We start from the raw sequence: 27,139 nt of genomic DNA, 5'->3' as shown, positions 1-27,139 counted from the left end.
AGGCAAAGCGGCGGCGGGAGGGGTACTGGCGAGGTGTGGGGGGTCCCTGGCTCCCCATCCCGCCGGCTGCTCGCAGCGCTCCCGGGCGCAGTTAGGAAGGCAACGTGAGTTCAGGCACCCCCCACTTCTCAGTGAGGATCTTGATGAGGAAAACGAGTGATAAGGGGGGGAGAAGCGGGATGGAAACCAAACCACGGATTTCCCTGGGGAGGCAAAGCGGAGGGGTGGGGGGGAAAGCGCACCCGGTGGGTCTCGGCGAGTCTCCGGGAGGCAGGATTTCTCTTCCATCGCAAGGAAGAGCGAGATTAAAGAAGAAAGTGGGAGTGGGGTGGGAGGGAAGGGAAGGGGGGGGGAAGGGGGGGATGAACAAAGGAGATTGGCAGCACAGCTGTTTTGGGAAGAAAAAAAAAAAAAAAACCAGCCTTCCTGTTTCTTTAAAGCCGCTCATCTGCGCGGCGGGCCGGCTGCCGGCGGTGGGAGGCAGGCTGCGGGCAGCGGCGGGCGCACGCACGCACGGACGGAGGGAGCCGGCCCGCCGGGGCTCCGCTGCCCGCCGCGGCCGGGCGGGCGCAGATGGGCGGCGGCGGGGCGGCGGCGGCGGCAGCAGCAGCGGGAGCGGAGCGGCGGAGCGGCCGCTGCTGAGCGCACCCGCGCAGCGCGCCGCGCCATGCGGAGCACGCCGCTGGCCGAGGGCGAGCCCTGGCCGCGCCTTTGCGCCGCCGAGCTCGGTGGGCTGCGGCGGCTGCGGCGCAAGCCCGGCTGCAAAAGTTTCCGCGTGGAGCTGAAAGTGCTGAGCGGGAGGCGGCCGGGGCTGCGCGCTGCCCCCCCGCCGCCCCCCGCCGCCCCGCCGCCCGCCTGGGGGCCGCGCAGCGCCGCGCTCGGCCCCGCCGCCGCCGCCAGCGCCTTCCCCGCCGCCCCGCCGCCGCCGCCGCCCGCCGCCTCCCCGCGCCCGCGGCCGGGCGAGGCGGCCGGCGTCTCGCCGGAGATCAAAGCCCTGCAGCAGACGCGGCGGCTGCTGGCCAACGCCCGGGAGAGGACCCGCGTCCACACCATCAGCGCCGCCTTCGAGGCGCTGCGGAAGCAGGTACCTGCCGCCGCCGGGGCACCGCGCCGCCCGCCCCCGGCTCCGGCGGCCCCGCGGGGAGCGCCGCTCCGCCGGCGCCTGCGGGGAGCGGGGCGGGGGTCACATCGCTCTGCGCGTTCCACGCACGCATCGCCCCCCGGCCCGGGGCTGCGCGCCCTTTCGGGGACCCCGAGGGGTGCAGAGGGGTGTGCGGGGCAGGGCCGGCCCCCCTCAGCCCCGCGCCGGCGGAGGGCAGGGGCAGGAGCCTGGAGGGACGCCTGACAGGAGGGGAAGTCGGTTCAAAATGCCTGGAAGTACCAGCCCTAGAGCTATGCTAACACTCCAAATAAATAAATAAGGGCTTTTAATTTGCTTGCCGCTGGAAAGTTTTGGACGGGTTTGGGTGTTTTTTTTTCTCCCCCCGGAGAGAGAATGGCGTGGAGGGGGGCAAAATGAAACAAAACCGAGAAGACCCTCTGAGGGAAAACCAGAGGGTGGAGAGGGGCGCTTGGCCAAGCTGGGAGCTGGGGTGATGCTCCTGTACCGAGAGCACGTGTACTTGCTAGCGCTGCTGCTGGGGTGAGCTGCCCCAGAGGGATCGCTGGGAATCCGGGCAGCAGTGTGCTCCCGTTGACTTTTGTACAGGGTGCTTGAGCCCCCGGGGGGCTTGGGGCTCCTGCTGCCACCTCTGAAACCTTCTGTGCACCCTGCGTCTGCCAGGGTTAAGTTGTCGTCCCCCGCTGGTTAGTTTCCCATGATTTTTACTGTAGCATGTTCTTGAAGTGTGTACGGTGCTGGGCTTTCTTGTTGAGAGGTCTTGAAAACCCTCATGGTCTTCTGTGAAGGATAATGGATGTGTTCTCATATCTGGCAGGGTGGGGCTTCTGAAAGGTAAATGAAGTTTCGGAGAACCTCCCCCCAAGTGGAAGGTGAGGAGAGAGCCAGAGAAGCCGCAAGGTTCTTGTGCCTTCCTCACAAGGATAAATCAGTGTTCTGGCCCCTGTACTCAACCCTATACTTCTCCCTGTGCGTAGGCACCCTGTAGCAGCTCACTGATAGACAAAGACCTGCTGTCTCACAGTGCAAGCCCAGCTGTCCTGTCTTTTCTGCCTTTCTGGTAAATGCTGACGGGACTGTTCCAGGTGTGTAGGAAGGAGGAGACACACAGGGCTTGGAGGGCTGCGAGCTGCAGATGAGTCTGATTGTGAGAGATGCTGAGCATTACTTCTCCCAGGTTGGCCACTCCAGCTTGGTGGGAACAGCACACTCTGCTTACAGGGGGGCTCGCACCCCCAGGCTTTTGGCTACCATCTTTCAAACATTACTTACGCAAGCCATTCCCCAAGCGTGCTCACTTTAGGTCTCAGTATTGTTTCCTGCTCAGAGGAGCTCTGCTTGTTCCTATGTCCTACATGATGCCTGCGGCCCTTCTCAGTGACTGCTATGTGTTGGGAAGCTGCACCCCAAGAGTTAATTCTTCCCCGTCATCTACTTCTGCAAACAAACTTCCAGGCCCGACCTCAGTAGGGAGCACAGGCTGGGACTGGGACTGTATGTCAGGAGAGAACTGCTGATGAGCATCTGAACTAGAGCCTTTTCAATCACCACGCCGTGGTGGGATCTGACAGCTTCTGTTACAATCGCGGTCACCCAGTGTGTGCTGGATGCTGTCCCTCTGGTGCTGTGAGGCCACCCCTTGTAGCTGCTGCGGACTTGATATATTTTGTTTCTATAAGCTGCTCCCATATCTCGGTTGTTTGGTGACTGTATGTAACGTGCTTGGAAGTGTCAGTCTAATTCTCCGTGGACAGACATCTACACCACCAAAACCGCAAGGGGAAGTAGCACTGATTTCCCAAATCACTGGCAATCTTGTTCTAGGCTGAGCCTCAAGCAGAAGTCAGGCAAGCAACAAATTAAAGCCGCACTCTTTGGGGAAATGGGCAACTCTTGAAAAGCCTCAGATTCCTGGCCTTGGCCCTGTCTCCATAAATCATTTCAGCCCTGGGCTCAGCTGGGAGCCCGAAGAGCCTGAAGTTGCTGTCCTCTCTTCCCATGAAAGCCAGTCTCTAGGGTTAGCACAAGAACATACTGGCAGAGCTGTATTCACTCTGCAGAGAGAAAGAAATCATTCTCTGGGAAATGTTTGCTGCGAGGTTTTCCTAGCAATTTGCTGAGGGGTGGGCTGGCTGTCCCGACCATCATTGGATGACATTTGGATTCATTTCTTGTTGGGCTGCCAACGGCATGCTTGGTGCCGTACGTGACATCAGGTGACAGGCGGCTTCATTGCACATATGCGCGGTGCTGGCTTGTCACTCAAATCATTCACACCGGTGCCGGCAGAGAGTTTTTTGAGGAGCAGTTTGGATCAGAAGAGCAGGACGTTGCTCGCTGTCACCTCTTGGTCAGCAGGGCCAAGAAGCTGGAGTACGGAGAGATGCATCTGTAGAGGTACACACAGCTGAGAGGCTTTTTCTTGCCTCGGGTGAGCGCCGTTTTGGCACATCCCCGAGCATACAAAGGGCCTTAGCCCCGCACAGGAGGCGATCCCTGCGTGCCGTCAGCCGCAGACCTTGGTTTACTTCAGTTAGTCCTCCGTCCCCTCCTTGTCATCACCTATCAGGCTCTTAAGCAGCTGGGAGGCTTTTCCTGAGGCACTGAAACCAATACCTCCCTGCAGCGGGGTGGGCGAGGAGCACGGGGGAATGCCACACTTGCATGCAGCCAGCCCTGGCCCCGTGCTTCTTTGCGAAGGGGTCGGGTGCTGGATGTGGAGCTGCTGGAAGCAGGAGACCCGCTCTGCCAGCAGTACCCAGCACCCACCCGTGCAGGTGTTGTCCCCATCCCCACCCTGTTTGGATAGACGGGGCTGGAGATACCCATCCTTGCTGGCACACATGAGATAAACCCCCAATGCCTGCAGGATCAAACCCACTGCGGCCACACCGTAGGGAGCCTGTCCATGCCTGGTGAGGAGGAGGAGGAAGGGGAAGCCACGCTCCTCTGCAGGACACCCTCCCCACCTCAGCAGCCCACCTGAGGGCGAGTGGCTGGCACACAGCGTGCCGGGCAGATGGGCTGACAGCGACGTCGCTGTGCTCCACAGCTGTGTACATATGGCACACATGTTTTGGCTTGTGTCAGCTAGCTCTCCAGATGGCAGGAAGGGGTGGGTTGCCTGCCCCCCCGCCCAGTTCGTGGTGGAGGAAGAGCCAGCCACGGTCGTTTCACACAAGGAGATGCTAATCCAGCCGTGTCCCTGAGCACATGGCTGTCCTGGCTCACTTCTGAGGCCGGTGCCCCCTCAGAAGTGGGAGGTGGACGGGCAGCTGCCAGCTTCTGGAAGCTGCCTGCTGCTGGGAGGGATGTGTCATTGCTGCTGTGCTCGCCCTGTGGTGTCATGGCCACCAGGAACGAGGATCTCTCTCCTTCTCTCTGTATCGAGCTGCTGCCTTCAGCATAGGGCCATAACACTGAAGTGAGACTGAAGAGCAGATGCTCCTGAGATACAGCTCCTTCCCACTAGTCATGGCACTTGTGATCTTCAGATACTCAGTCTGAGGGAGATTTCCCTCCTCCCCTCAATCGTCCAAGCATCCTTTGTCCAAATGATCCTTCCACTGAGAGTGGACTCCCAAAGCCAACAGCGTAGTTCCCCATGGAAACACTCACCTGCTCTAAAACACTTTGAGATGGTGGAGATACTTCTGCTGCTGCCTTTCTGGGTGTCCCTCCTGGGTACTGCTCCTCTCCCCATGACTGGGCAGCTCCTACCCAGAGCGCTGGTCTTGTGCCCTCAGATGCCCTCGCAGGTGCTGGTCACTGGGTTCTTGCACCAGCCCCACTGCTCCAGGACCCCCCATAAGCAACATGATGGGCTGTCACTTCCATCCTTTCTCTGTCCCTCTCCCTGCTGTTGTGGGTGGCCAATGAACCCAAACATCCCTGATGCAGAGGGATGTAGCACTGAGTTCACAGGAACCGAAGGTCATCTCCTCTTCCATCTGAAATGCCCTTGGGCTGGTGGATGTCCAGGTTCATGAAGCAGCACAGCCGTTCAGAGGAGACAAGATGCAAACCACCACTGCATATCTTCAGAGCAAATGCTATCCAGGCCAGGCCATGGTTGCCAGCGACACTGACTCCATTTTTTTGTCTGCAAATCCCCTTTGGCAGCAAGAGTCTCTTGCTCCAGCACATCCCAAGGGTGAAACTGAACCATCATTACAGCATGGACTTGGCCACCAGGTTTGCTCCTGGAGGCATTTTCCAGGAGGAGATAGCGCTCTCCACCCTTAGGCTGCAGTGGGCACCTGGGCAAGGCAGCTCCTACCAAGATAACCGCACTCACAGGAGTTGCGATGGAGCTTCTCAGCTGTGCCGACAGACCCTAAGGTGGCAGCAAACTCTCCCTGGATGGACAGAGACAACCACAGCAGCCTTCCTGATCTGGAGCCTGCCTAGGCTTGCACATCTGGTTTCTCTCTGGAGCACTGCTGTCCAGCTCGTCCTCAAGAAAGCAACTCAAGCCACAGCAAGCTAGAGTCTGCGCTGAGAGCAAATGTGTCCACAGACATTTATTTTCCCTTGAAGTATATTGGCGTTTTTCTAAATCTTTTCACCACTGCATTACCAGGGACCTCTCTCTGCCTTAGCAGCTGACAGCCTCACTCTCTGCACTCATGTGGGTTCTGGAGATATTTTAGGGTTTTATAGGGCTTTTTAGCTGCTGGAGTGGAGGTTTTATCCCCCCACCAGCATCCTTTCACTTTTTGCTGCTGGCATGCACGTGGCCGCTGTGGTTTGTCGTTAAATCAGTGCAGAAAAGACCCTGCTTGCTGTCATCAGGAGCATGGTGGGACATCGTGACCGGCAGCCTCAAGGGCACGGGAGGAGGTTGCATTGCTGTGGGGTGGCATGGGGGCAAGCTGTCTGCAGGGGTTTGAAGGGACAAGCCAGGCAGGCAGGACCTGCGGCTTGAGCAGCGCCTTAGCCGCAAGCCAGTGGAGGCTGAGACTATTCTGGGGATGCATCATTACGTGCTCGTCCTCTTTGTGTGTCATCCCAAAGGCAGCTGTGGTTTGTCACCTCCGCAGGCGGGACACCGTATGCGACTAGTGTCGCTGGCGTGTCCTTACTATGGGGTGGGGAGGTTGAGAGCCTTCCTCCATCACCTGCTGACATCTCCCAGCCCTGTTCCCAGTGATTCATCCCCCCAGCAGGAAACCTAAAATGCCTTAAAACCCAGCTCCTGAAGACAAACCTCCCATTGGAATTCGCTGGGGGCGACAGCTGGGTGGGAAGGTTTGGCCCTGCTCCACGGTGGCAGTTGGAGAAATTCTACTGGACTTCGGGAGAGCCAGAGCATCCTCCACATGTTACTCGCAACGTGCGGTACCACTGCTGCGTGTTGTCATCGCACAGCACAGCGTTAACCAGAGCATCTCAGTAGTTTCAGCCAGTCTGGAGTGACGCTTACAGTTATTTAGAGCCCGGTTGGGGCAGAGCGGGGCAGCACTGTGGTTTAACAGCTAAAGAAGATGACAAAATACTGGCCTGAAGCAACACAAGGGGAGAGAAAATAAGGGGGAAACCAGACAAAAGGACAAAAATCCTGAAAACAATGACTGTGTCACTAAGAACAGGGCTTGTTTGCTCCCTTGGCTGCTGTCTAACTGATTTTATCCTCTGCTACAAATCTGGCTCCTGTCAGGAGGTATTTGCTCTGCCTGCTGCAGCCACCCCAAGTTAACCTCTGTGTTTTCTTACGGCTCCTGCTGAAATGGAAGGAAAGAGTCTGCTTTTCTCCATTGGGCTTTGAATCCAGCCTCTGCTCCCTGCCTTAATCTGCTCTCAAATTCCTCTCCGGGCTTCGGTCCCTGTGTTGGAGAGGCGGGATACTTTACGGTACCTTTCAGCACAGCCCCCCGGGCTCTTTGCTCCTGACCTGCGTCTCCTTCAGTCCATGCCATGTGTGTTCACAAAGTGATATATCCCACCCTGGTCCCACTGTGCACTGTCCCCTGTGCCAAGCAGGGATGCAAGCAGAGCCACACATGTTGTGGGAGGGTTGTGCTCCTTGCAGCTGGCCACAGGCTCAGGGCAGCTCCTGGGTCTAAGCAGTGATGGCAAGGGAGTGGAAAACCTCGTGGTGTCCAGCAGTGGCCAGGGACTAGAGAATCACCAGGGCCAAGCTGAGGCTGGTATAATGCTGTTAGCTCTGGTGGACCTTGTGCTCCTTCTAGTCCCCAGGTGAATTAGACCCATTGGACATCAGAGATGGAGATGTCCTGGATGGAGATGGAGATGTGGTACTACTAAAATGTCACCCAAAAAAGCGTTTCCCCACTATAGTGCCTGAGGATAGCCATAGAGACTTGCTGTGCCCAATGGCCCTGGGATTTCATCTGTGATGCCCCAGTAGTCCTCTGTGTAGTTGTCATTTTGGGAAGTGGTTCCAAGAGCCCACAGTAAGGTAAGAGCTTTGCTGCAGCCCAGCAGTGTGCTACTTTTCATGCATGATACTGAGAGCATGTTGCACGCCCTGGGGATGTTGCAGGAGCCTTTGAGCCTTTGGATGTAAAACATCCAGGGATAGTGCAGGACGACTGTCCAAAACAGAGCAGAGCCAGGCCTGGGGCAGTATTAATCAGACTGCCATTTGGAAGAGATCCCCAGGGTGAACTCACCCAGCACCACACCTAGGTTTTGTTTGGAGGAAGCCAATTCATGCTCCAAAGAGTGAACTCATGTTTTTGCAATGTGAGCGATGGGGGAGCCAGGAGCTGGGAGGGAACCAGGAGCTGGGTTATTTGACAGCGTAGACCCACCCAGGAGGCGAAGGCGCCTTGGTCAGGACTAGTGCTCCTGCCTGAGTGATGATGCTTTTGTTCTCATTGGCATTTTTAAGCTAGGTTTGGTCCCTGGCTGGATGCTTTGCTGTCTGTGGCAAGGCAGGGATGAGGCTTTCCTTCAGGCTGCTGTGATCATTTTGCTGGAATAGGGCTGCCCATTCCCCACCATTGCATTCTGGTTGCAGAGAAACAAAAGCCTCCCACAGGCATGGTATGAAATAGCTGGCTGGAGTAGAGCTCAGTGGAGTATCTGACACCAGGTGCCCACAGATGGTCGAGGGAGGGAATTCTGCCCCTCTACTCCACCCCGATGAGACCCCACCTGCAGTACTGCATCCAGCTCTGGAGTCTTCAGCAGAGGGAAGCCATGGACCTGTTGAAGCGAGTCCAGAGGAGGGCCACACAAATGATCAGAGGGATGGCTGAGAAAGTTGGGATTGCTCAGCCTGGAGAAGAGAAGGCTCCAGAGAGATCTTGTTGCAGCTTTTCAGTACTTAAAAGGGGCTTATAAGAAAGATGGGGACAAACCTTTTAGTAGGGCCTGTTATGATAGGACAAGGGGGAACAGCTTTAAACTAAAAGAGGGTAGATTTAGACTAGATACAAGGAAGAAATTTTTTATAGTAACAGTGGTGAAACACTGGGCCAGGTTACCCAGAGAGGCAGGAGATGCCCCATCCCTGGAACCATTCAAGGTCAGGTTGGACGGGGCTCTGAGCAACCTGATCTGGCTAAAGATGTCCCTGCTCATTGCAGGGGGGTTGGACTAGATGGCCTTTAACGGTCCCTTCCAGCCCAAACTAGTCTGTGATGCATGTCCTTCTCCAAAAGCAGTCCCCTGAGAACCATGCCATTTACCCACAAAGCAGGGTCTGGCCTTGCTGGGTTTAAACCCGTGCTGTGCTGCCCTAAAGGTCCAGTTCAGTGTAGCAAGCACCAGTGGCACGGAGGAGCCATCAATGCAAGCTGGCGGCTGCTGTGCCACGAGCAGGAGGAGAGGTATTTGGGGACCAGGGCCATGCAGCAGGCTCTGTTGTTGCACGTAGGAGTAGTCTTGCAGGCAGCAAAGCTGCCTGTCTGATAGCTGCAAGTTGCTTGGTGGCTCTGAACCACACAGCATGGTTCTCCTGGGTCCTAAGTTCAGGCATTCCATGGAAGCTGTCTACTTCCATGGTGCTGTTACTGCAATTACCACATCTGCCCACTGATAACCAAGTGCACTGGAGGAGTCTGGCAGGACTGTGAAAGGATGGCCCAGCAATGCTTGCAGGCTTTTCCATCGTACAGCTGTATAAATCGTCATCGTCCCACCTGGGGTGTTAGGAGGACTCAGGGCATGTAACCGTCAGGAGCAGGGTAGGGAAGCCAAGTCTCTTGCTGGTGAATCTGAACACACTGACTAGCCCATCAACAAAGGGGTCCCCCAGGAAGTAGGAGGACCCATATGTATTCATCTCCCCCCTGGCACTAGGTGGAAAGAAAAATGCTGGTTCCAAACCCTTCCTAAACATGCTCCACAGCGTAGCACATCTTGAAGACAGGCAGTGATCTTCTGGACAAGGCCTTCAGCTTGTTAAGGCTGTTACTCATAGAATCACAGAATGGTTTGGGTTGGAAGGGACCCATAAAGATATCTAGTTCCAACTCCCACCATAGGCAGGGGCACCTTCCACTAGACCAGGTTGCTCCAAGCCCCATTCAGCCTGGGCTTGAACACTTCCAGGGATGGTGCATCCACAACTTCTCTCCTTCTCCTCCCATTAACTCTGCAGACACCAGCTCTGGAGATACTTTGGGATGGTGAGAGAAGAGAGCGCTTGTGCTCAGGACCAACATGCAAGGAACACCAGCAGTCCTGCTGCCCCAACCTGCTGCCTTCCCCTCAAGGTGCCTTAACCCCAGGAAACATCCAGCTCACCCCCGGGTAGAAGGAGGGATGTACTAAAGCCAGAACTATTAAGCACTGGACATTCCTATGAATTTTCTGGCAATATTTTTGGCAGGAGGTGCAGCACAAACAATGAGACAGTGCAATTGCACTGTGTGTTTGGACACAGGGAAGGGGCAGCCAAATGCTCTCCTGGGGCAGCCCTGATGCGTTTTAACTCCCAGCATAAAAATAAAATAGATGAATTAGCAGACGGGTAAATTCAGCAGCTTATTATGTCACGTTGTGGAGAAGCTTGCTGTCAGGAGACTTTAGCTTACGCAGCATCACCAACAGGGATGTTTCTCTGCCTTGGAGCCACCGTGTCTTCTCTGCAGTACCCAGGGGGGCCAATTCTGCCCTGCTTGACCCTCATGTGGAGGAGGTCTATGCTGCTGAGTCCCATTTCTAGCACAATAAAAGAGAGGTCTGGACCCCGGCACTCAGCAGCCTTCTTCTAGTATTTTCATGTAATGTAAAGCAGAGTGGACTTGGCTTTACAGACATTATCTGTACAGATCCAGAAAGTGTTTATAGAAGTTGTATCTTACTGATAAGGACAGTGCTACCCAGCCAGAAGCTGAGTGGTGTGAACTGGCTTCATGCTTGTCAAGTCCATGGGATGCTACTGGTTGTTTTCTGCAGACCCATCATGGTAAACATACCCTGCACCCTCATATGGCAGGGGTGGTTCTTGTACCCTCTCACCCATCTTTTTCTCTAGTTGTTCCCCCACCCCATCCTGCAGTCTCCTTTCCTGTTCCCTGGGTGAGAATCAACTCCAGGACGATGTCTTTGGTGGGTGGCAGTGACCCTCTGGGGAGCTGCAGCGGAGCCCTGCCTGCCTTGAGCCGGCTGGCTGTGGGCCAAGCACTGCTGCAGTCAAGCATGCGCCAGACTTCCCACAGACTTGCCAGGGAGCATCTTCAGTCTTCCAAGGGTACTGCCTCTGAATCACAGACGTCAAGGATGGAAAAGACCTGTTAGATCACATCCCGTCCTATCTTCCTGCCAAAGAAGGGCTTTTCTGCACAGGAATATGTCTCAAGAGCGTTCATCTTGCATTGCTTCAGCCCCTGCCAGCCTGGAGATCACTGATAAGACCCATGAGACTCTTCAGAGCCCTTTGCAGACACAACCAACAAACATCCTCTGGCTGAAGCTCTGGTTCCTGCTCGCCCCAGCCCACTGCCGTGCTGACCTCCCAAAGCCAAGGATGGTGCCAGTACCCTTTCCTTTCTAGCAGACAGCTGCATTCCTTTGGATCGGTGTGAAATTTCAGCTGCAGTTCCTTCCTAATTCCTTTTAATCATTGCAAATATTGCAGGCAAGATGCTGAGCTGTGCTGCCGCTTGGCAGAAATCAGTGAGGTCAGATAAGGGAAATATTTTCATTAACTGCACAGAAACTTGAGCTCTCCCCTGGTTCCCCCTGGCTCTGGATGGACCTGCTCAGCTCCCCTCTTCACAACTTTCCCACAAAAGCCCTGATGTCTTTCATCTCAGGCACGATGAGCAAGTAGGTGGCAGAGGAGAGGGGTTGGTGCTCACCAGGAGCATGACAGATGCCTGCTCACATTACTTACTGCTGAAAATCTGGGTAGTGCAGACCCCATGGGAGCCGGGAGGGTTACACCTGCGTGGCCACACCAGCTGCAGGCATTTTTCCCATTTCTAAGATGCTCTCTCTGTTTTGGGTTGGATTTTGAAGATTGCTTGGCAGCCAGGTGTGTCATCGACACCCTTCACTCCAGCTTGTTGCAAATCTGTCCCCTCTTACCTGCTGGCTTTATGTTAAAGAAGGGATAAAACCAGAGTTCAGTTTCCCCCCACCTCCCCTCACGCCCTGCACTGCTGCGTGGGGAAGCTTGAGATCTGGATCTGAAAGAAGTGGCTCATTCCTCTCTCAATTTTCCATGTTTAATTCAAAAGGAAGCATTAAAATGGCAGAAGCTGAGCCAAGACAGGGAGGGTTCCTACAAGATAGTTATTCTAACATTGTTACCATGGCAAAAACTCTTATCTTCTGATGCTGGTGCCCCACACCCGTCGTAGCGGTGTCTGAGCTGCTCAAGGTGAACCTCTTGCCATGGATGTATGGGGCAGCTCCAGTTTGGACTTTGCTGCAGCATGTGGGAAGAGTGTTGTGTAACCCCAGTCAAGGGTTTTGTCAGCTGTGTTAGCACTGAGATCTTTCTTGGAATTTGTAGCAAATATGTCCTACAAACCAGTTTGGGTTTTATTTAAAAAAAAAAAAAAAACAAACCAAAAACACAAAAAACCACACAAAGAGTAAAACAGATGAGGAAAAAAAGACATTAGCCTGCCTGCTTGTGTTCTAACTGGACAGCGTCTGTGCATCAGCCTCAAGGATTTCATGGTCTATTTTCCTTCCACTTGATTTAACTTCCTTCTTGCTCTAATTCTGAAATTATTCCCACATTTCACTGAATCCTTCCATTTTAGTTTCCATCTTGCTTTGGTCTTTCACGCTGCTGTTTGATCTGGGATCTCCACTGTTCTTGTTACATCAGCATCAAAGGAGACTTGGATGTTTCTGCTGCCCAGAGCTCTTGCTTTCCAAATAACTCTCAGCTTATTGCATCTGGGGGCCAGGTATTATGGTCTGAGGGCAAGCGCAGCTGGTGGGTGCATGATGCTGGCAAAGAAGTGAAGGCAAGGATTTAGAGAGAGATGTTGTCAGGTAAAAAGGGGCCCTTTGTGCCACCAGGCTCCAGCCATTTCCAGCTACCCCTGCAGGGCATTCTGGAGCGATGGGCACAACACTTAGCCTTGCCTTTTTGTTGACTGCTAGCCTTACAAAGAGTGTCTTACTGGTGGCATCTCGAATCCCATGGGACACTTAGTGCTGTTTTCAGCAGGAGGGGCATGGAAGTGGCTCTGTCCCTTCTTGGTTGGTATTACTAGCAGAGAAGTGTCTGCTCTCTGCAACTGCCACCTGAGGTCGATGCAAGCAGTGGCACTGAGTATTCCCAGAGAATAAATAGATGCCCTGTGGTATCCCTGCTTAATGCAAGGGGGGTTGGACTAGATGGCCCCTGAAGGGCCTCCCCAACCCCAAGTATTCTATGATTCCTCACCTCCTCGGGGGTATCAATAACAGATGTTGTGTATAAAAAAGGCCATTTGAAGCTTGTTGGCTTGCTTCTGGAGAAGCTGGATGCTGCTGGGCACCTCAGCTGTATCATAGAAGCCAAATAGTCCATAGGGTCGACAGCATGAAAATCCACATGTTCATGGATAAGGGTGATCCAACCGATTGTGCTTGGTTTGGATTTCCCTAAGGAGTATGGCAGAGCTCCTCCCTAGGAGCGTTTGAAGAAACTGAGCAGCTTGGGCAGAGTGCGGATTAGTGACCCGTGGGCAGGCAGGGAATGGTAGGTAGGGAGAAGGGGCCGGTTCCTGCGGGGAGGGTCATCAGAAGTATGAGTTAGCTTCCACACAGCTATCTGCTGAGGAGGTTTGGTCTTTTTCTTCTGGAAAAGAAGCTGAAGAGATGATGGAGGACTAAAAATGAGGGGGGAAACCAGGGGCTGTGCTTCGAGTAGGGAGTTGGGTTGGAGACCTTAAATGTCCCACCATATGAAATTGTGACTGTGTGAGCTCTGCTGCCAAGTGTGTTTATAAATGATCTGGAAAGGTGGGTGAGCAGTGCGTAGGAAGATTGCTGGCAATACTCCAGCAAAATGTACTGATACTTGCTAAAGGTAGTGAAGATAAGAATTGCAGAGGGATCTTATGACTCTAAGTGGCTAGGTAATGATATGACAGATTAAATAAATACAATGTAGATAAAGTGAAGTGATGCATATGGGAAAAACCATACCAGATTCCACATAGGAGATGATGGACCCTGAGCTGACCGTTATCTCAGAGAAAAGAGACCTCAGGGTTTCTGTAGATGATTCAATGGAAGTCTCAGGTCAGTGCCTGGTAGTGGTCACAAACTGAATCAGGAGTTATGAGAAAAGGAATATTAAACAACACAGAAAACAAAAGCATCTGTTAGATAAATATGCGGAGCATCCACAGCGTGCCTAATGCTGTGTGTTGTTCTGATCCTCTCAGCTCCAAAAGGACTAGGAAAGTTTCAGGGAAGAGCAACAAGGGTCATCAGAAGTATGAGTTAGCTTCCACACAGCTATCTGCTGAGGAGGTTTGGTCTTTTTCTTCTGGAAAAGAGTCTGAAGAGATGATGGAGGACTAAAAATGTGTCACAGAGGAGGTGGATAAAAATCTGTTGTCTTCTAGTACACGAACTGGGGGACCTCAAGTGAAGACAGTGGAAGCCAAGTTCAAAACAAGCAAAAGGAGGACAGTGTTATATAGACTGGGGAGAAAACTTTGCAAAAGTACGTTGTGCGTGCTCAAAATTGACAAGGGGTCAGCTTACCAGACCAAATTCATGGACAAAACAGATCTATCATGGGTTGCTAAATAAAGGGAAGGCACATCTAGCTGAGGTCATGGATCTGACGTTAGTTGGAGCCTGGCAGAATACTTGGGGAAATCCTATATATGCCTGAGCTGTTCTGCTCCTCCTTTGGCATCTGCGTATGGCTGCTGTGGGGTTCGTGGAGGGAGTGAACCCATCTTACCTTATATAAAGTCAAGGATATCACTCCAGGGATGAGCCTAGCTTTGTGTCTGTGTGGAGGAAAGAGAACCTGAGGAATGAGCATGGCAAGAAGCATTAAAAAACCTCCAACCTTAAACAGAGTGTGACACCCTAGATGGATGACGAGGCTGGAGACTGGTACAGAGGCAGATGGTAGAGGGACATTGAGACATTCCAGTGATTGTTGTAGTATAAAAAGTTGGATTGGCGGGCGGTCAGACAACCTGGGTGGCTAGGATGGGTTTCAGATAAGCACCCAGCTCCAGTTTCCCGTAGGTGATAGACTCTTCCACATTAAAGGCTGAATAACCTTTAGCAATTTTGCAAACTAGCAAACAGGGCATAAAGCCTGTTGAACTCAGGAGATGTCTCTTTAAGCTGGACGTGCTGAAGCTGTGTACCTAAAATGAGCGTATATGTACTGTTTTGCTGGATTGTAATTGAAAAGCAATCAAACCTTCTGCAGCAGGGAATTTATACAGTTCCATTATTGAGACACATACTGTTTAGTTTGAATTGTTTGAATGTTTCACATTACGCTAGAAATCTTCAAGGATAAAGATATAAATTGCTTAAGATATGGCCAGGGCTCTGAACCAGGCTCTGGTTTGGCCTCTTCTGGGAGGTGAGGTACTGTGGTGGGGTGTTTCAGCAGGTAGGAATTACTACCTCTGGGTCCTGCTCCTACAACAGCATCATGGTGTTGCACAGGCTGGAAATCACAGTCTATGCTGTTTGAGCACAAAACCACCAGGCTGTGTGATATATTTGCTCGTGCTGCCCTTATCGCCTTATTCTTTAAGACCTGTGATGGCATTGGAACTACTTGCGGGGACTAAGTTACTCCTGCGATGGCATTGGAACTACTTGCAGGGAGTAAGTTACTCAAGATGAGTAACTGGGTGGCATGAGGGTTGCAGCTTTCTGAAGAAATCAGGGCCCCTGGGAAGCAAACCGAAGGGCAGGCAGACATCCCAGGCCGTATCCTGCCATCGCATTTTAAGCAGAACTGCCCTGCTGAAATCAAGAGGCTTCGTGCTGCTTTCATCCCCATGGAGATCAGCGGGGGAGTTCTTCTTAAAAACCTGTTGGGACCATATGGCCTTTTATCGCTAGGGTTCCTATTTGTGTTAAAAACTGCTAAGAAAATAACCTACAGTTGTTTTTCGTGCTTCAAGCAAGATGTTTTGTTTATCTATCTGGCCTAATTTTTAATTTATTTTTTTTTCCCTGTTACCCTTTCTAGGTTCCCTGCTATTCTTATGGTCAAAAGTTGTCCAAACTGGCCATCTTGAGAATAGCCTGTAACTATATCCTTTCCCTGGCCAGACTAGCAGACCTGGATTACAGCGCTGACCACAGTAACATGAGCTTCTCTGAATGCGTGGAGCAGTGCACTAGGACCTTACAAGCAGAAGGAAGATCTAAAAAAAGGAAGGTATGTTACAGCCTCCCCCCACCTCGCCCCCCAAAAACCAGTAAAAATTACAAAAGGGGAAAAAAAAAGGGGAAAAAAAAGATAATACAAAGCTGTTTCCTTCCTTTCTCAACCTCTTGAAATATTCCTAATTTTTTTATCCCTTCCTTTCTCTCTCACTTTTTCTCCTCCATCCATCTGATCTCGTAATAACCACATTCCTCTCTAATCAAAGGCTTTTCTCTCCTCCCCATCCTCCGCGCCGGGCCCTTCCTCTCATTAGTCGCCCATCGTGTGTTTTAACACAAGCGTGATCCTATTAGAGTCATCTCGGGACTGTTACTTGTTAAACCAAACCAACCTTGAGTTGCCTTTTGGAGCCCATAAAACACAGTCGCCTGCCTGTGTTTTCTGTTTTGTTTAATCTAACACTTATCTCCGAGCAAAATCACCGGACAACAGGGGAAAAAAAAAAAAAGTAGCTAATGGAGACGTTGTATGTATAAACACATTAGAAAGATGTATGACCTGAAGGACATGTGGGTATCTTGAGGAAACAACGTTAAATCTAATTACGCCTTGCATTCCTTTAGGTTACTTAACACTGAACCAATTAGGTGAAATCATTGTCAAGAGGCGGGGGGAGGAAGCGGAGAGTTCTGCCAGTTTTCCTCTTGGAGAGTGACATGGGTGAATTAAAGGAGTGATTGATGCCTTTGTTCGGGCCTTTATGACAAAAAGAGTTTTGTAAACTTGAATTGAACTTCCCCCTGCTTTCTGGGCTTACTTGTCAGGCGGGATAATAAATCAGTGGGATTTTAATGGATGAATGGGCAGCAAAGCCAGGGAGCAGGCTCCTTCCCCAGTGTCGTTAAGATCTGCCTCTGATTTGGGCAGGTTTCCTCACTTTTCCTCCTCTTTAGCCCAACAAATCATCCTGCAGCAGTTCAGTTTATAAATAAACACAATAGCACACTCCCCCATCCCTTCCTCTCACTGTCACGGGCTGTATTTATGCCCCCGGAGCAGCAGTGCCAGGCGGAGATGTGGCACCGCTCACCCACGGCTGACAGCACCAGCTGAAACTGGGGGGTGCGGCGGGAGCTCCTGGGCATGGCCCAAAACTGGGCGTTCGTTGTGGGGTCCATAGTGCTGCAGTCAATGGTGTCTCAGGGACACGGATGTGATGCCACCAACCCTAGGGCAAGGTGAGAGCTGAGTCTTGGGTCACCTACCCAAGTCGAGATAGGGGAGAAGAAGGGGATGAGCATCCTTCTTGGGGCTTTGGCAGATTGCTAGAGGAGTCTTGGATCCCCTCCTCAGTCGAGATAGGGGAGAAAGGGATGAGCATCCTTCCTGGGGCTTTGTCAGATAACTAGATGGGTCTTGGGTCCCCTCCCCAAGTTGAGATGGCAGGGGAAGAAGAGGGTGAGCATCGTTTTTTGGGCTTCAGCAGATTTATGGGCTGGTGTTCAGGCCTTGGGTGCCCGATGGGCTGAGACCTATTGTCTTGGCTTATGTAAACCAACACAAGCTTAAAGAGAGAAAACGCGGAGCCAGATTCCAAACGGCTCCAAATCCCAGGGTGTTCACATCTGAGGGTTAGGGCTGGGCCCATCCTTAATTAAAAAAATAAATTAAGAATTAAAAGCCTTCCATTTATGGCGTTTGTTCTCTAAAGTTTGCTCTGAAGCGGACACGTAGAGAAAAGCCCCAAGCCCATCGAGAGCTCATGAACAATGAAACTCTCACAGGGCATCGGCACATTCCTCCTCCCAGTGGGCCACCACTGATCCACAGAAACAGCGTCACGGAGAGAAAAGCTGCCTTTTCTCCAGGTTCTTGAAGGACACCCACCCTAAGCCTTCTCCAGAGGCCCTCTCCAGAAAGAGAGCTGGGCTTTGGACCTGGGGCAGGGTCTTGGTCCTTGTTTTTCTTTCTGGAAAGTGTCTTGCAAATGTATTTCTGCTGTTTGGGAAGGCCCAAGTTTAGGGCAGCCCAGGAGCCTGTGGGTAGCCCTGACTGATAGGTATCATTTTATTTCCAGCAGCATTTGCTCAAGTGATGGCAAGAGCACATTCAGCTGATGGTGAAGCCAAAACCAGGAGGTACCACTAACACCAGTAATTCCCAGTACATAGGAACAGGGTTGCAAAGCATGTGTTGGGAGGACTCATCTTGGTATCTCCTGTTCTCCTTGAGCCAAGCAAATTGATGGCATCATGAGCATGAGGGAGGGAAGTGGCATTGTCAGAGGGAAATTATAGATCCGGGATGGCTGTGCAGGGAAGATCCAAGCTCTGGATGTCAGGTGGTGTGAAGGGATGTCTCTCCTGGGGGGTCTCACACGGGCAGCTGGATGAGGATACAATGGCTTGGCCCAAAATTGCCGTGCCCTCATTAATTTTGAAATCGGCACGTTTTTCTAAGCTGTGTGTGTTTTTAATCAGGTCTCTGAAACCACTGCTCACTAAGCAGTTGCTCTGAATGATCAGCTTTGGGGTGGTTGTTATATTTTTGTTGTTGTTGGGTTTTGAGTTTCCTTTTTTATTCTCTCTTTAAAAAAAAAAACAAACAACATTGCAAGCCTGAGCCGAGACCTCCGCTCCCTGAGCTGTACCGTTGGGTCCGCAGCACCCTTATCTCCTGTCATCTCCATCTCATTGTGTCTCTGCCTCTATGGCTTGCTCTTTCAGCTCTGTGATTGCAATGTGCTATGGCACCGTAAGCTTTTCACACAAGAAAGTAGCTGGTTGGAGTTTGTTTTGGCAGGCAGGGGCTCCAGATGTTGCATTTGCTGGATTGTGCGTTGCCTTTTGCTTTGTTTTTGAGGGTGAATTATCTGCTGTCCCTAACATTAGGTTGTTGTTCAGACTTTGCTGTTGCAATAGGAAATTTAATGGGTGTTTTGCCCCCCTCCTTTCCACTCCATTTTGTTAATTAGAAAAGTTGGCTTTAGCCTTTCAAACTTGACTAGGGAAAAAAAAATCCCCTTTCCAGTCCTAGCTACAGTTAGGTTATACAGTGATTTTAGTTGTTGCAACTGAGACTTGACTGAGGGCGTTTGGTGATGGGAGATCTCGTTTATAAGCAGCAAAGGGGGTAATTGAAGGGCTTCAAATGCCTTTTCCTTTTTTTAAAAAAGCTATATGGAGGGGTGGGGGTGATTTCTGAAGGTAGCCTCATTTTTTTGAAGATGCCTTTGACTTGGTCATAAAAGTGATCTGGACTAAGCCTTGCCCATCACTGTGCATGCAAGAGTTGCACCACATTGGGTATTTGGGTTGCGACACCCGCAGCAGAACCCCAAGTCCTTCTAGGGTCACGCTGATGTCCTGGGAAAAGGGAGGGATCTGCCCTTGGCTCCAGCCAGGAGCATCCTCTGGCAGCACTGAGGACACAGCAGTGACAAGAGGTGGATCAGAAAGGGGAGTCCCAAGTTTCCTCATCCCTGGTGTACCTTGTTTCTGCACAGGGCATGGTCCTGAGTGACCAGAGACTGTCTGAAAGCCTCACACGAATTTTGTAGGGTTTTGGATCCAGTCTGTGGTTTGCATAGTCTCTTTTTATAGCCTGTTCCCCCCCAGGGCCAAATTCTGGTGCCCTGCAGGAAGGCGGCATTACGGCTCAGGGTTAGGGCTTTAAGGTGCATGGCCGGGTGCTCTCCCTGGGGATAGGTGTTCTTGTGGGTGCAGAGCTGTGCACTGCAGCCCCCCACATCCCCCAGGCCCACAGGGTCCAACCCCAGGGCTGTGGGTAGACCTTACCTCCCTGCCAAGCAGCACATCCACAGCCCTTTGGTCTGCACAGAGCAGGATTCCACCGCTAACAAATACCCTATACAACACACCCAACACTGAACAGAAAACCTCAAACTCTTAAAAAAAATAATAATCCAAACACCCATCGCAAGGTTCATTTTCTTTTCCTTCCCCTCCCCTCTTTGCTTTTGATTAGCCCTCGTGCTAGGCAGCAACATCGCCGCGGCCATGGGAACTAAGCTGGAGCAGGGAGGGATGGGTGAGGGATTTTTTTTTGCTTCATCCTCCCCCCGTCCCGGCTCTTCTGGCAGTCGCAGACTCCAGATGTTCGGAGCGCGAGCTGGGAAGTCCTGCTGGCGCCACTTGGGGCAGAGGGCAGGGGAAAGGCACGCGAGCTGGAACCCGGAGTACTCAGTCACTGCAGGACTTGGCGCATTCCCCAGCTCGCTGCTGGCACATTCCCCAGCTCTCTCCTGGCCATCTGTTCCAAAAAAACACTTTCAGAACCTCATCATCACTCAGGATACAACACTGCGAGCAGCTGTTAGCGAGGCAGAAGGAAAAAAAAAAAACCAAAAAACACACACACATTAAAAAAGAAAAAAAACCAAACCATGCGAAAGGTCTCTTTGTGAGAGAGGAAACTGGGTTATGAATAACAGGCAAGCAGTTGGAGCTCAATAAAAGTTTTCGGCTGGAATTTAGTTTCTTGGGTTTGTGCCTGTGTGTATGGATGCGACCAGACGCAAGGAATTAAAACTTAAAAATGCTCTCTATATGTGTATATATATATTCCATGATAATTAAATGATAGAGAAGCATATATGGAATGAAAAGCCGCTCTATTTGTTGCAGTTTGCTGCACTAAAATGGCTCACATTATGTATGTAATTATTGCATTATATAAAATAGTTATTGTGGTGTTCTGCCATGCCTTGATACCGCCTCATTGCTACTTTACTAAAAGCAGAGCTCCCGCTGTAGGTAACACTTACGCCTGTTGAAAAATTCAGAGGCGGGCATTCTGCAGGCGTATTTCCTTGCAGGAGTGAACAAGTTAAGTTTTTATATTATAGGAGAGAAATGGTAGTGGCAGGCTTGATTTGTGTGGCACTGAAACTATTCACTTGGAGCGCTATTTTTTTTTGATAACACTGTATCATGACTCGTGATTTACTTAGACAGAGCCCCGAGATAAAGCCACAGCTCCCACCCCCTGGTCTGCTCAGATGATCTTGGCTGCTGGGGCTTGCTGTTATTGATCATCTGATATTGATTATTACAACACATTCAGAGCCAGCACAGTAAAAATCTTGATGATCTGCGTGGCATTTCTTCCTCGCCGCTTCCCATCCCATGTGGAGAGGGGGGGTCTGATAATGAGGTTCGACCTCCCTTTCCCTGCAGTTTGACTTAGCAGAGGTTCCTCTTTAAAAATAGCTTCATATCCCTGCTAGGACTTGCAGGCGAGAGCGGGCAGCCAGCCAGTCTGCTTCCCCACGGCCGCCAGCTCTGGGCCCCGGGGAGGAGCTGGACCACAGGAGAGCAGCGACCCGCTCCCAGCCATCCTGTCTGCCTGCAGGACGGTGGGATGGCAGCATCCCCAGGTGGGGGGTGCCTGGATCTGCCTGGCCATGAGTTATCCCTGCCCTGTGCTAGCTGAAGGATTCCACACCGTGGGAACACACCTGCATAAAAAGAAGGCAGTGAGGGCGTAGTGAGGCTGAGTAAGCCCATAGTGGATTCTCGTGCTTGATGCTTGCATTGATCTGTCCCTACAACACGAAACAGCAGTTGCAGGTGGGACACGGGTGTGAGGCGAAGGGCTCAAGGCAAGTTCATGAGCAAGTTCACCCAGTGCTGGATAGGGAGGCAGCTATGCATATCCCCGAGGGGGGGTGAGCATCAGTACCCCAAAGAGCAGAACTGAAAGGTTTTCCTTGCAAAAAGGATGTGATGTGGGACTCTGCTGTTGTATGACAGCACCCCAAAACCCCCTTTGCTTTAAGGGGTGTTGGAGCAGTCGCATTGCAGCATGCAAAGGCTGGTGCTGAGGATTTGCTGCCATTGTGGGAGCAGGGTCCCAGCGTAGGCTCCATTCCCTCTCTAGCAAGAGTATTACCAAGAATTAGGTAAGATCTGCCCCACATGTATCAGGTAACTACAGCAAATGTGAGCAGAAGAGACAGGAGAAGCCCTGGAACAAAGGCTGACTCAGTTCCAGAAGCGCTTTGATTTATAGAGATTGAAATGCTCCAGGATGCTGCAAACTCACCAAGGTCTTTGGGCTAGTTGTCAAATTCAAGAGCCATGGGAGTTATGATATTAGATTAAAGCAGACCCTGGTTAATACATCTGTCTTCAGAGCTCCTGGCTGAATAGAAAAGGGTAGAGGGGGAAAGAAAGGAGCCTGTTACCACCTAACATAAACCATGGCCAGTGGTGGGCAGTGCCTGGAGACTGACCGAGTGGTGCCAACGAGGACTGCTGAGCTCCTCCATCGCATTGCAGAGGGATCTCTCTGTTCCCCTTTCTTTTTCCTTCACCTCAAAGGTACAGCACAATTGCCCTCACCTGCCCTTGGCTGGTTTGTATATACTCCCTCTTGCCCCTCCATGCCTGATCTTCCCCAATTCAGCGTAGAGACCTCCCGCTGAGGTCCCTCTTCTTGAAACCATCCTGCTTCCCAAACGCCACCGACGCTTTTTATCAGCATCCAACACCCTGTGCTAAAGGGCAGGGTCTCACTGAACAAAGGCAGGAGGTGTTAACTGCAATCTCAGGTCCTATATTTTCAAGACTTTAAAAGAGCACTGGAGGCATAAGAGAGAGGGCCGGTGGCTTTGGCTTAGGGCATGAGGCTGCTATTGCTGGGTAATTCATTCCTGCAGTGGAAAAGGTTTCGCTTGCTAAGGCTGCTGTTCCAGATGGGAACAGGGGGGATTTGTCTCTCTGCTGTCTTTTAATATTAATGAGAGCAGTCATTGCTTCCCTCCTTTTTCTTCTTTTACATTTTCTTTCCATGTGGGTTAAATTAGACAGCCGACTTCTCCGTTACAGGTTATTAATATACATTATTTATTGTTGGAAAATAATTTTAGGGGGTTCCCAACAGAAACGTTTGTGATACACAAGGCTGTTTATAATTGTCCCACCTAAACCTCATTTATTCAAAATCCCAAATCCCAATTAAGGCCTTGAATTAGTGCAGTAGTTTCTGTGTTCTGCTCTGAGCAGCACTAGGTAGTGTCTTACAGTCAGCAGAGACACCTCCTTATTGATAATAATTGCAATAACGAGCTCTGTTTTCAGATTTGGTGTGTGCCAGATGTGAAGAGTTCATTACTGCTTATGTAGAAGAGGAACCAAAGCAGGCTGGGACTGACAGTAATGTTTATCTGGGGACTTTTATCACTGGGATGCGCTGGGTTGCAGCCAGCCCACAGGTCCATCCTGTCCTCCAGTGGAGCTGCACAGCCAAACGCCTCCTCCACCATACCCAGATGGGCTGACCCCAGCTCCAGGGGTCTGGGGTCTGGCAGAGACCAGCATTTCTTGCATGGAGGATGACCTGGGCCCTTTGAGCAAAATACTTTTATCAAGGGAAATCCTGATGATTCTGGGGCAATCCCGTGCTTCCCAGGGTCTTCACTTCACAGGAGGGGGTAACAAGGTGGATTTGGGGTTCCCCAGCCCCTTAGCCTGGTGTGGGTGCTCAGCTGTGGTGGTTGGTCTCGCAAGCAGCTACTCTAATGATAGTAATAAAATAAATAAAATAAACCAAACCAAAACATCAGTACATTAGTAATATTTTATACCTTAATGCTACAGTATACAGTAACGGAAAAGGAGAGGCAGTACAGAAACAAAATGGATTAAGGAAGAAATGTTTTTCAGGCCAAGCTGTAAGGAGTTTGCCCTTTTTAAGACTGTCAGAAGGATGGCTGATCTGTCCAGGGAATTGATGACCATGTCTAGAGGACCTTCAGGGGCCATACTGCACCCTGAAGGCTCTTAAATCCACTGGCAAAAAGCAAGAAACGGTGCTTGGACTCAGTACATGTGATCTCATTTCCAAGTTTCTAATTCCTAAGTTACTTAAAGAAGGATTTAGGAGCCCACGTGATGAAGGCAGTTTGGACAATGGTGATGTGATCTCATGAAAGAGCAGGCCCCGAGTATTTTACTCTGTTTTGAACTATGCTAACAATCATTTGTGGGTTATTTGTGGGGCTTACTTTAATGTTAAAGGGGGTTTAGATGAGGGTTTCTCTGTCTGAAGCTGTTGTGCTTTGGAGCTGTGCATTTTCCCATGGACCTGACTGTAATACTCCTTAGGCAAATGCAATTACCCAAGTACATCTGCTACAGCCGTGTACAGGGAGATGCGCAGGCACAAAGCACAGGTTACAGTCCTTGCGGGCTTAGAAGCCACACATGCAGAAAAGTAAATGCAGTAACTAAAATACAGAAATAAACCACATCTCCTGCGCAAATCTGGCTTGTTGCAACTCCTTTGCTTTCTGAGATCAACTCCTGAAACTGAAAATAGACCCAAAAAGCTGCAGGTCTTATCAAAAGAAGGTATTTGCCATAATTTTTAAATTTTCTGGCAGGAGCTGGAGCCTAATAACCTTGTTGTACTTCTTCCCCAGACCTTCCTTGTCCCCCATCTCTGCCAGTCCCTCTGCTTTATGCAGGCTCTGGCACCATTGTGGCACCTACAGGTGGTTGCTCTGCAAGCCCAGCTCTTGAAGATCTGCACATCTGTGGCCAGTGTTCCCCAAGGACACCCCAGTGTGTGCCAGTGACAGGCATTTGTGCAAGGAGCTGCTGGGACACCATGTGTTCGCTGTTCTGATGGTGCATCTTTCTCTTTCCAGGAGTAACAACCAGGAAGGGAGGATTCAGAAGAGCTTCCAGCCAGAATTGCATCTGTTCTTGGCAAAGGCTGCACGATCCAGATGAAGACTGCAAGCAGCTTTTCTACAGAAACCCCTTTTTGAGATGATGATTGGCCACGGACCTTTCTTAATCTCTGGAACAGAAAGGAAAAAAAGGAAAAGAAAAGAAAGAAAAAAAAAAAAGGACAGGGATGCTTCTTATTGTTGTTAAGCCAGCCACCTTTTAGTACGTGCAATTTATTTAGCACTTTTCCCTTTGCTTAACTGGGAAATGTTACCCTCTCAGCTCATGTGTACAGTAATTTTTTGTTGTTGTTGTTGTTGCTGTTGTGCCAAAGATTTGATGGAGCTTCTACACTGTGTCTTATTTTTGCCTTAATGTTAAATCTTTGAGCCAAAGAAAAGTCAGAGGTGCCATTCAGATGGTGGTGAGCAGGCCAGCCAGCTGTCAGTGACAAATCCGAATTTCTGAACCCTTCTGTGAGTCGCCTCTTATTTCTCCTGCCCACACTTCTCTGCCTGCAGCCCTGGAGCCAACGTTCAGTATGGGCAAGAGCTGGGACAACACCGAATCGTGCTTCAGCATTCAGGTTTGCTTCTTTCTTTGAGCGACTCTGTATTTCTGCCTTTTGGGCAATTTCCTGATGTTCCTTCCTGTGCGACACATCCACAGGGTAGAAATACTGACACAAAGTGAGAGCTGAAACAGGAGCTATGAATTTTATTTTTTTTAATAAATAATTAAAATTAAATAAGCAAAAGCTAAGTGCCATGTAAAGCAAAAAAAAAAATATTAATAGAAAGTTCAGCTAGGCAGAATGAAATGCAGCAAAAAAATTCAGTGGGGGTTTCAGGTTTGTGAAGTCGGTTTTTTCCCTGGGGTTTTCCAAGTGGTCAGAAACCCATGTAATGCAAAAGCATTTGAATCCTATACTGTACCTTTCACTTCAAATTGAAGTAAAAAAAAAAGAAAAGATTGAGAAACATTTGCTTGGAGTAAGCAGACGTTATAGGTAATGCAGTTCATATGCAAGACATCTGCTAATGATGGGAGGACAGAGCTCTGTTCAAGTAAAAAAAAAATATGGGTTTCCAAACCAAGGAGATTGAACATATTTTGTTTCCCGCTCAAGGGGAAAGGTTATTTGTGAGGCCAGATTTGCATGCTGGGTACTTCAGCATAAATCAGGTTCCCGGGTGTCTGACTTACTTCAGTCTAAATCTGGCTGGGCATTGCCAGGCGCTGGGGAGGGCGAGGGGCTGGGGCGGGCGAGCATCAGCAGGCAGGGGAAGGGAATCATCTCTGTTCTGCTGACATGGATGCAAAACCTGAACTCCTCGGTGCCTGCTTGTTTATTTCCCAAGCTGAGCAACTGGCAGATCAACACCAAGCAGGGGAACCAGTGTGCAGAACCTGAGGTCACCAAAGCAGGGTCTGTGACTGGGGGCACCAGGCTGCACGGTGAGGGTCTGCTCACTGCCAAATCCCCTGGCCCAGGAGAGGATGGGCAAGCTCCCAGCGGGGATGCTCAAGACGTCTTCTACTTGATTTCTGGGACACACAGGGGCTGGCTGTGTCCAAGCTCCCTCCCAGGAGCTCATTCTACTGCTCACCCTCCACCCTCACTGCCGGTCATTATTAGCAGCCCAATAAAATACATTTTTAGATTGTCATTTGTATTTCTTTATTAAAGCACAGTTGTTAACCCTGACTTTCGTTACATACATTAAAGCCAGCTTTTTGGCTTGTAATGGGAGAGGGGCTGAGCTCATGGACTGCAGGAGACACTCCAGGGCTGTTTTCACCCGTGTCAAAGAGTTGGGTTTAAAGTGCATTTGCTTTCAAGAACCAGCAAGCAGTTGGACCTTGCAAATGTGGCCTAGCCACAGAAAACAGTGAGAGAAAGGGAACTGGAAGGCAGGAGAAAACCATCATTACAAGATGACCTTAAAGGGGGAACTGCAATTTTTGTATGGGGCCACACTGTAATTCTCCTGTCTGGGTTTCGAGCAAGAGCGATGGGGACAGCTTGGGGTTGTCCCCACCCTGGCACACACAGACTAGGGAAACACTGTGGGTATTTCTTTCTTTGAGCAGAGTCAAACATTCACCAAGCGTTTTCAATTTGAGAAATCCCATCATATTTTAGTCATGAGTTCTGCGGTGGCTCTCGGTTTGTGAGAGTTAATAATTAGCAGTAAGGCAAGGTCTGCAGAGAGAGTCAGTGATATGATACTGCTGATACACTATTTACCTTTTTTTTTTTTTCCTTTCAGTGCCTGTTACAGATAAGGAGTTTACTGCAAGTACATAAGTCACAAGCTGGGTGGTATCATCAGTTTGCAGCTGGGGCTTCAGGTCACTCAGTATCCTTTGTCCCCCTGATTAGGGAAACATTAACCCTTGAGATCAAGTTGCTCATTTACAAATTCCCAAATTCACTTTCCTTAAACATTCCCTGCTATTCCCAACCTTACCGCTACCTGCCAGTAAATGCAGGCAGAAAGATAGTCTCTAAAAGTTAAAAAAAAAATGAATTGGTTTGCTTGGTTTAAGTGAGCAAGGCTCTGC

General features: G+C 50.6%; 1 protein-coding gene across 1 annotated transcript; it reads left to right on the top strand.

Moving 5' to 3' along the window:
• Positions 1-439: 439 nt before the first annotated feature.
• On the top strand, positions 440-26,241 carry ATOH8 (atonal bHLH transcription factor 8). The gene is made up of 3 exons (XM_055720782.1): positions 440-1,084; positions 15,732-15,923; positions 24,547-26,241. The coding sequence occupies exons 1-3, from the start codon at positions 668-670 to the stop codon at positions 24,550-24,552; spliced, it is 615 nt and encodes a 204-aa protein (XP_055576757.1). The 5' UTR covers positions 440-667; the 3' UTR covers positions 24,553-26,241.
• Positions 26,242-27,139: the final 898 nt, after the last annotated feature.

Source organism: Falco cherrug, chromosome 1 (assembly GCF_023634085.1).
Source record: "Falco cherrug isolate bFalChe1 chromosome 1, bFalChe1.pri, whole genome shotgun sequence".
NCBI lineage: Eukaryota > Metazoa > Chordata > Aves > Falconiformes > Falconidae > Falco > Falco cherrug.
This window is presented reverse-complemented; position numbering and strand designations above follow the sequence as displayed.

What these genes read in the sequence shown, in the direction of transcription:
- ATOH8 (XM_055720782.1), top strand. Translation starts at nt 668, where the DNA reads ATGCGGAGCACGCCGCTGGCCGAGGGCGAGCCCTGGCCGCGCCTTTGC. An exon ending in TCGAGGCGCTGCGGAAGCAG is followed by an intron (nt 1,085 to 15,731) that starts GTACCTGCCGCC and finishes TACCCTTTCTAG; the next exon opens with GTTCCCTGCTATTCTTATGG.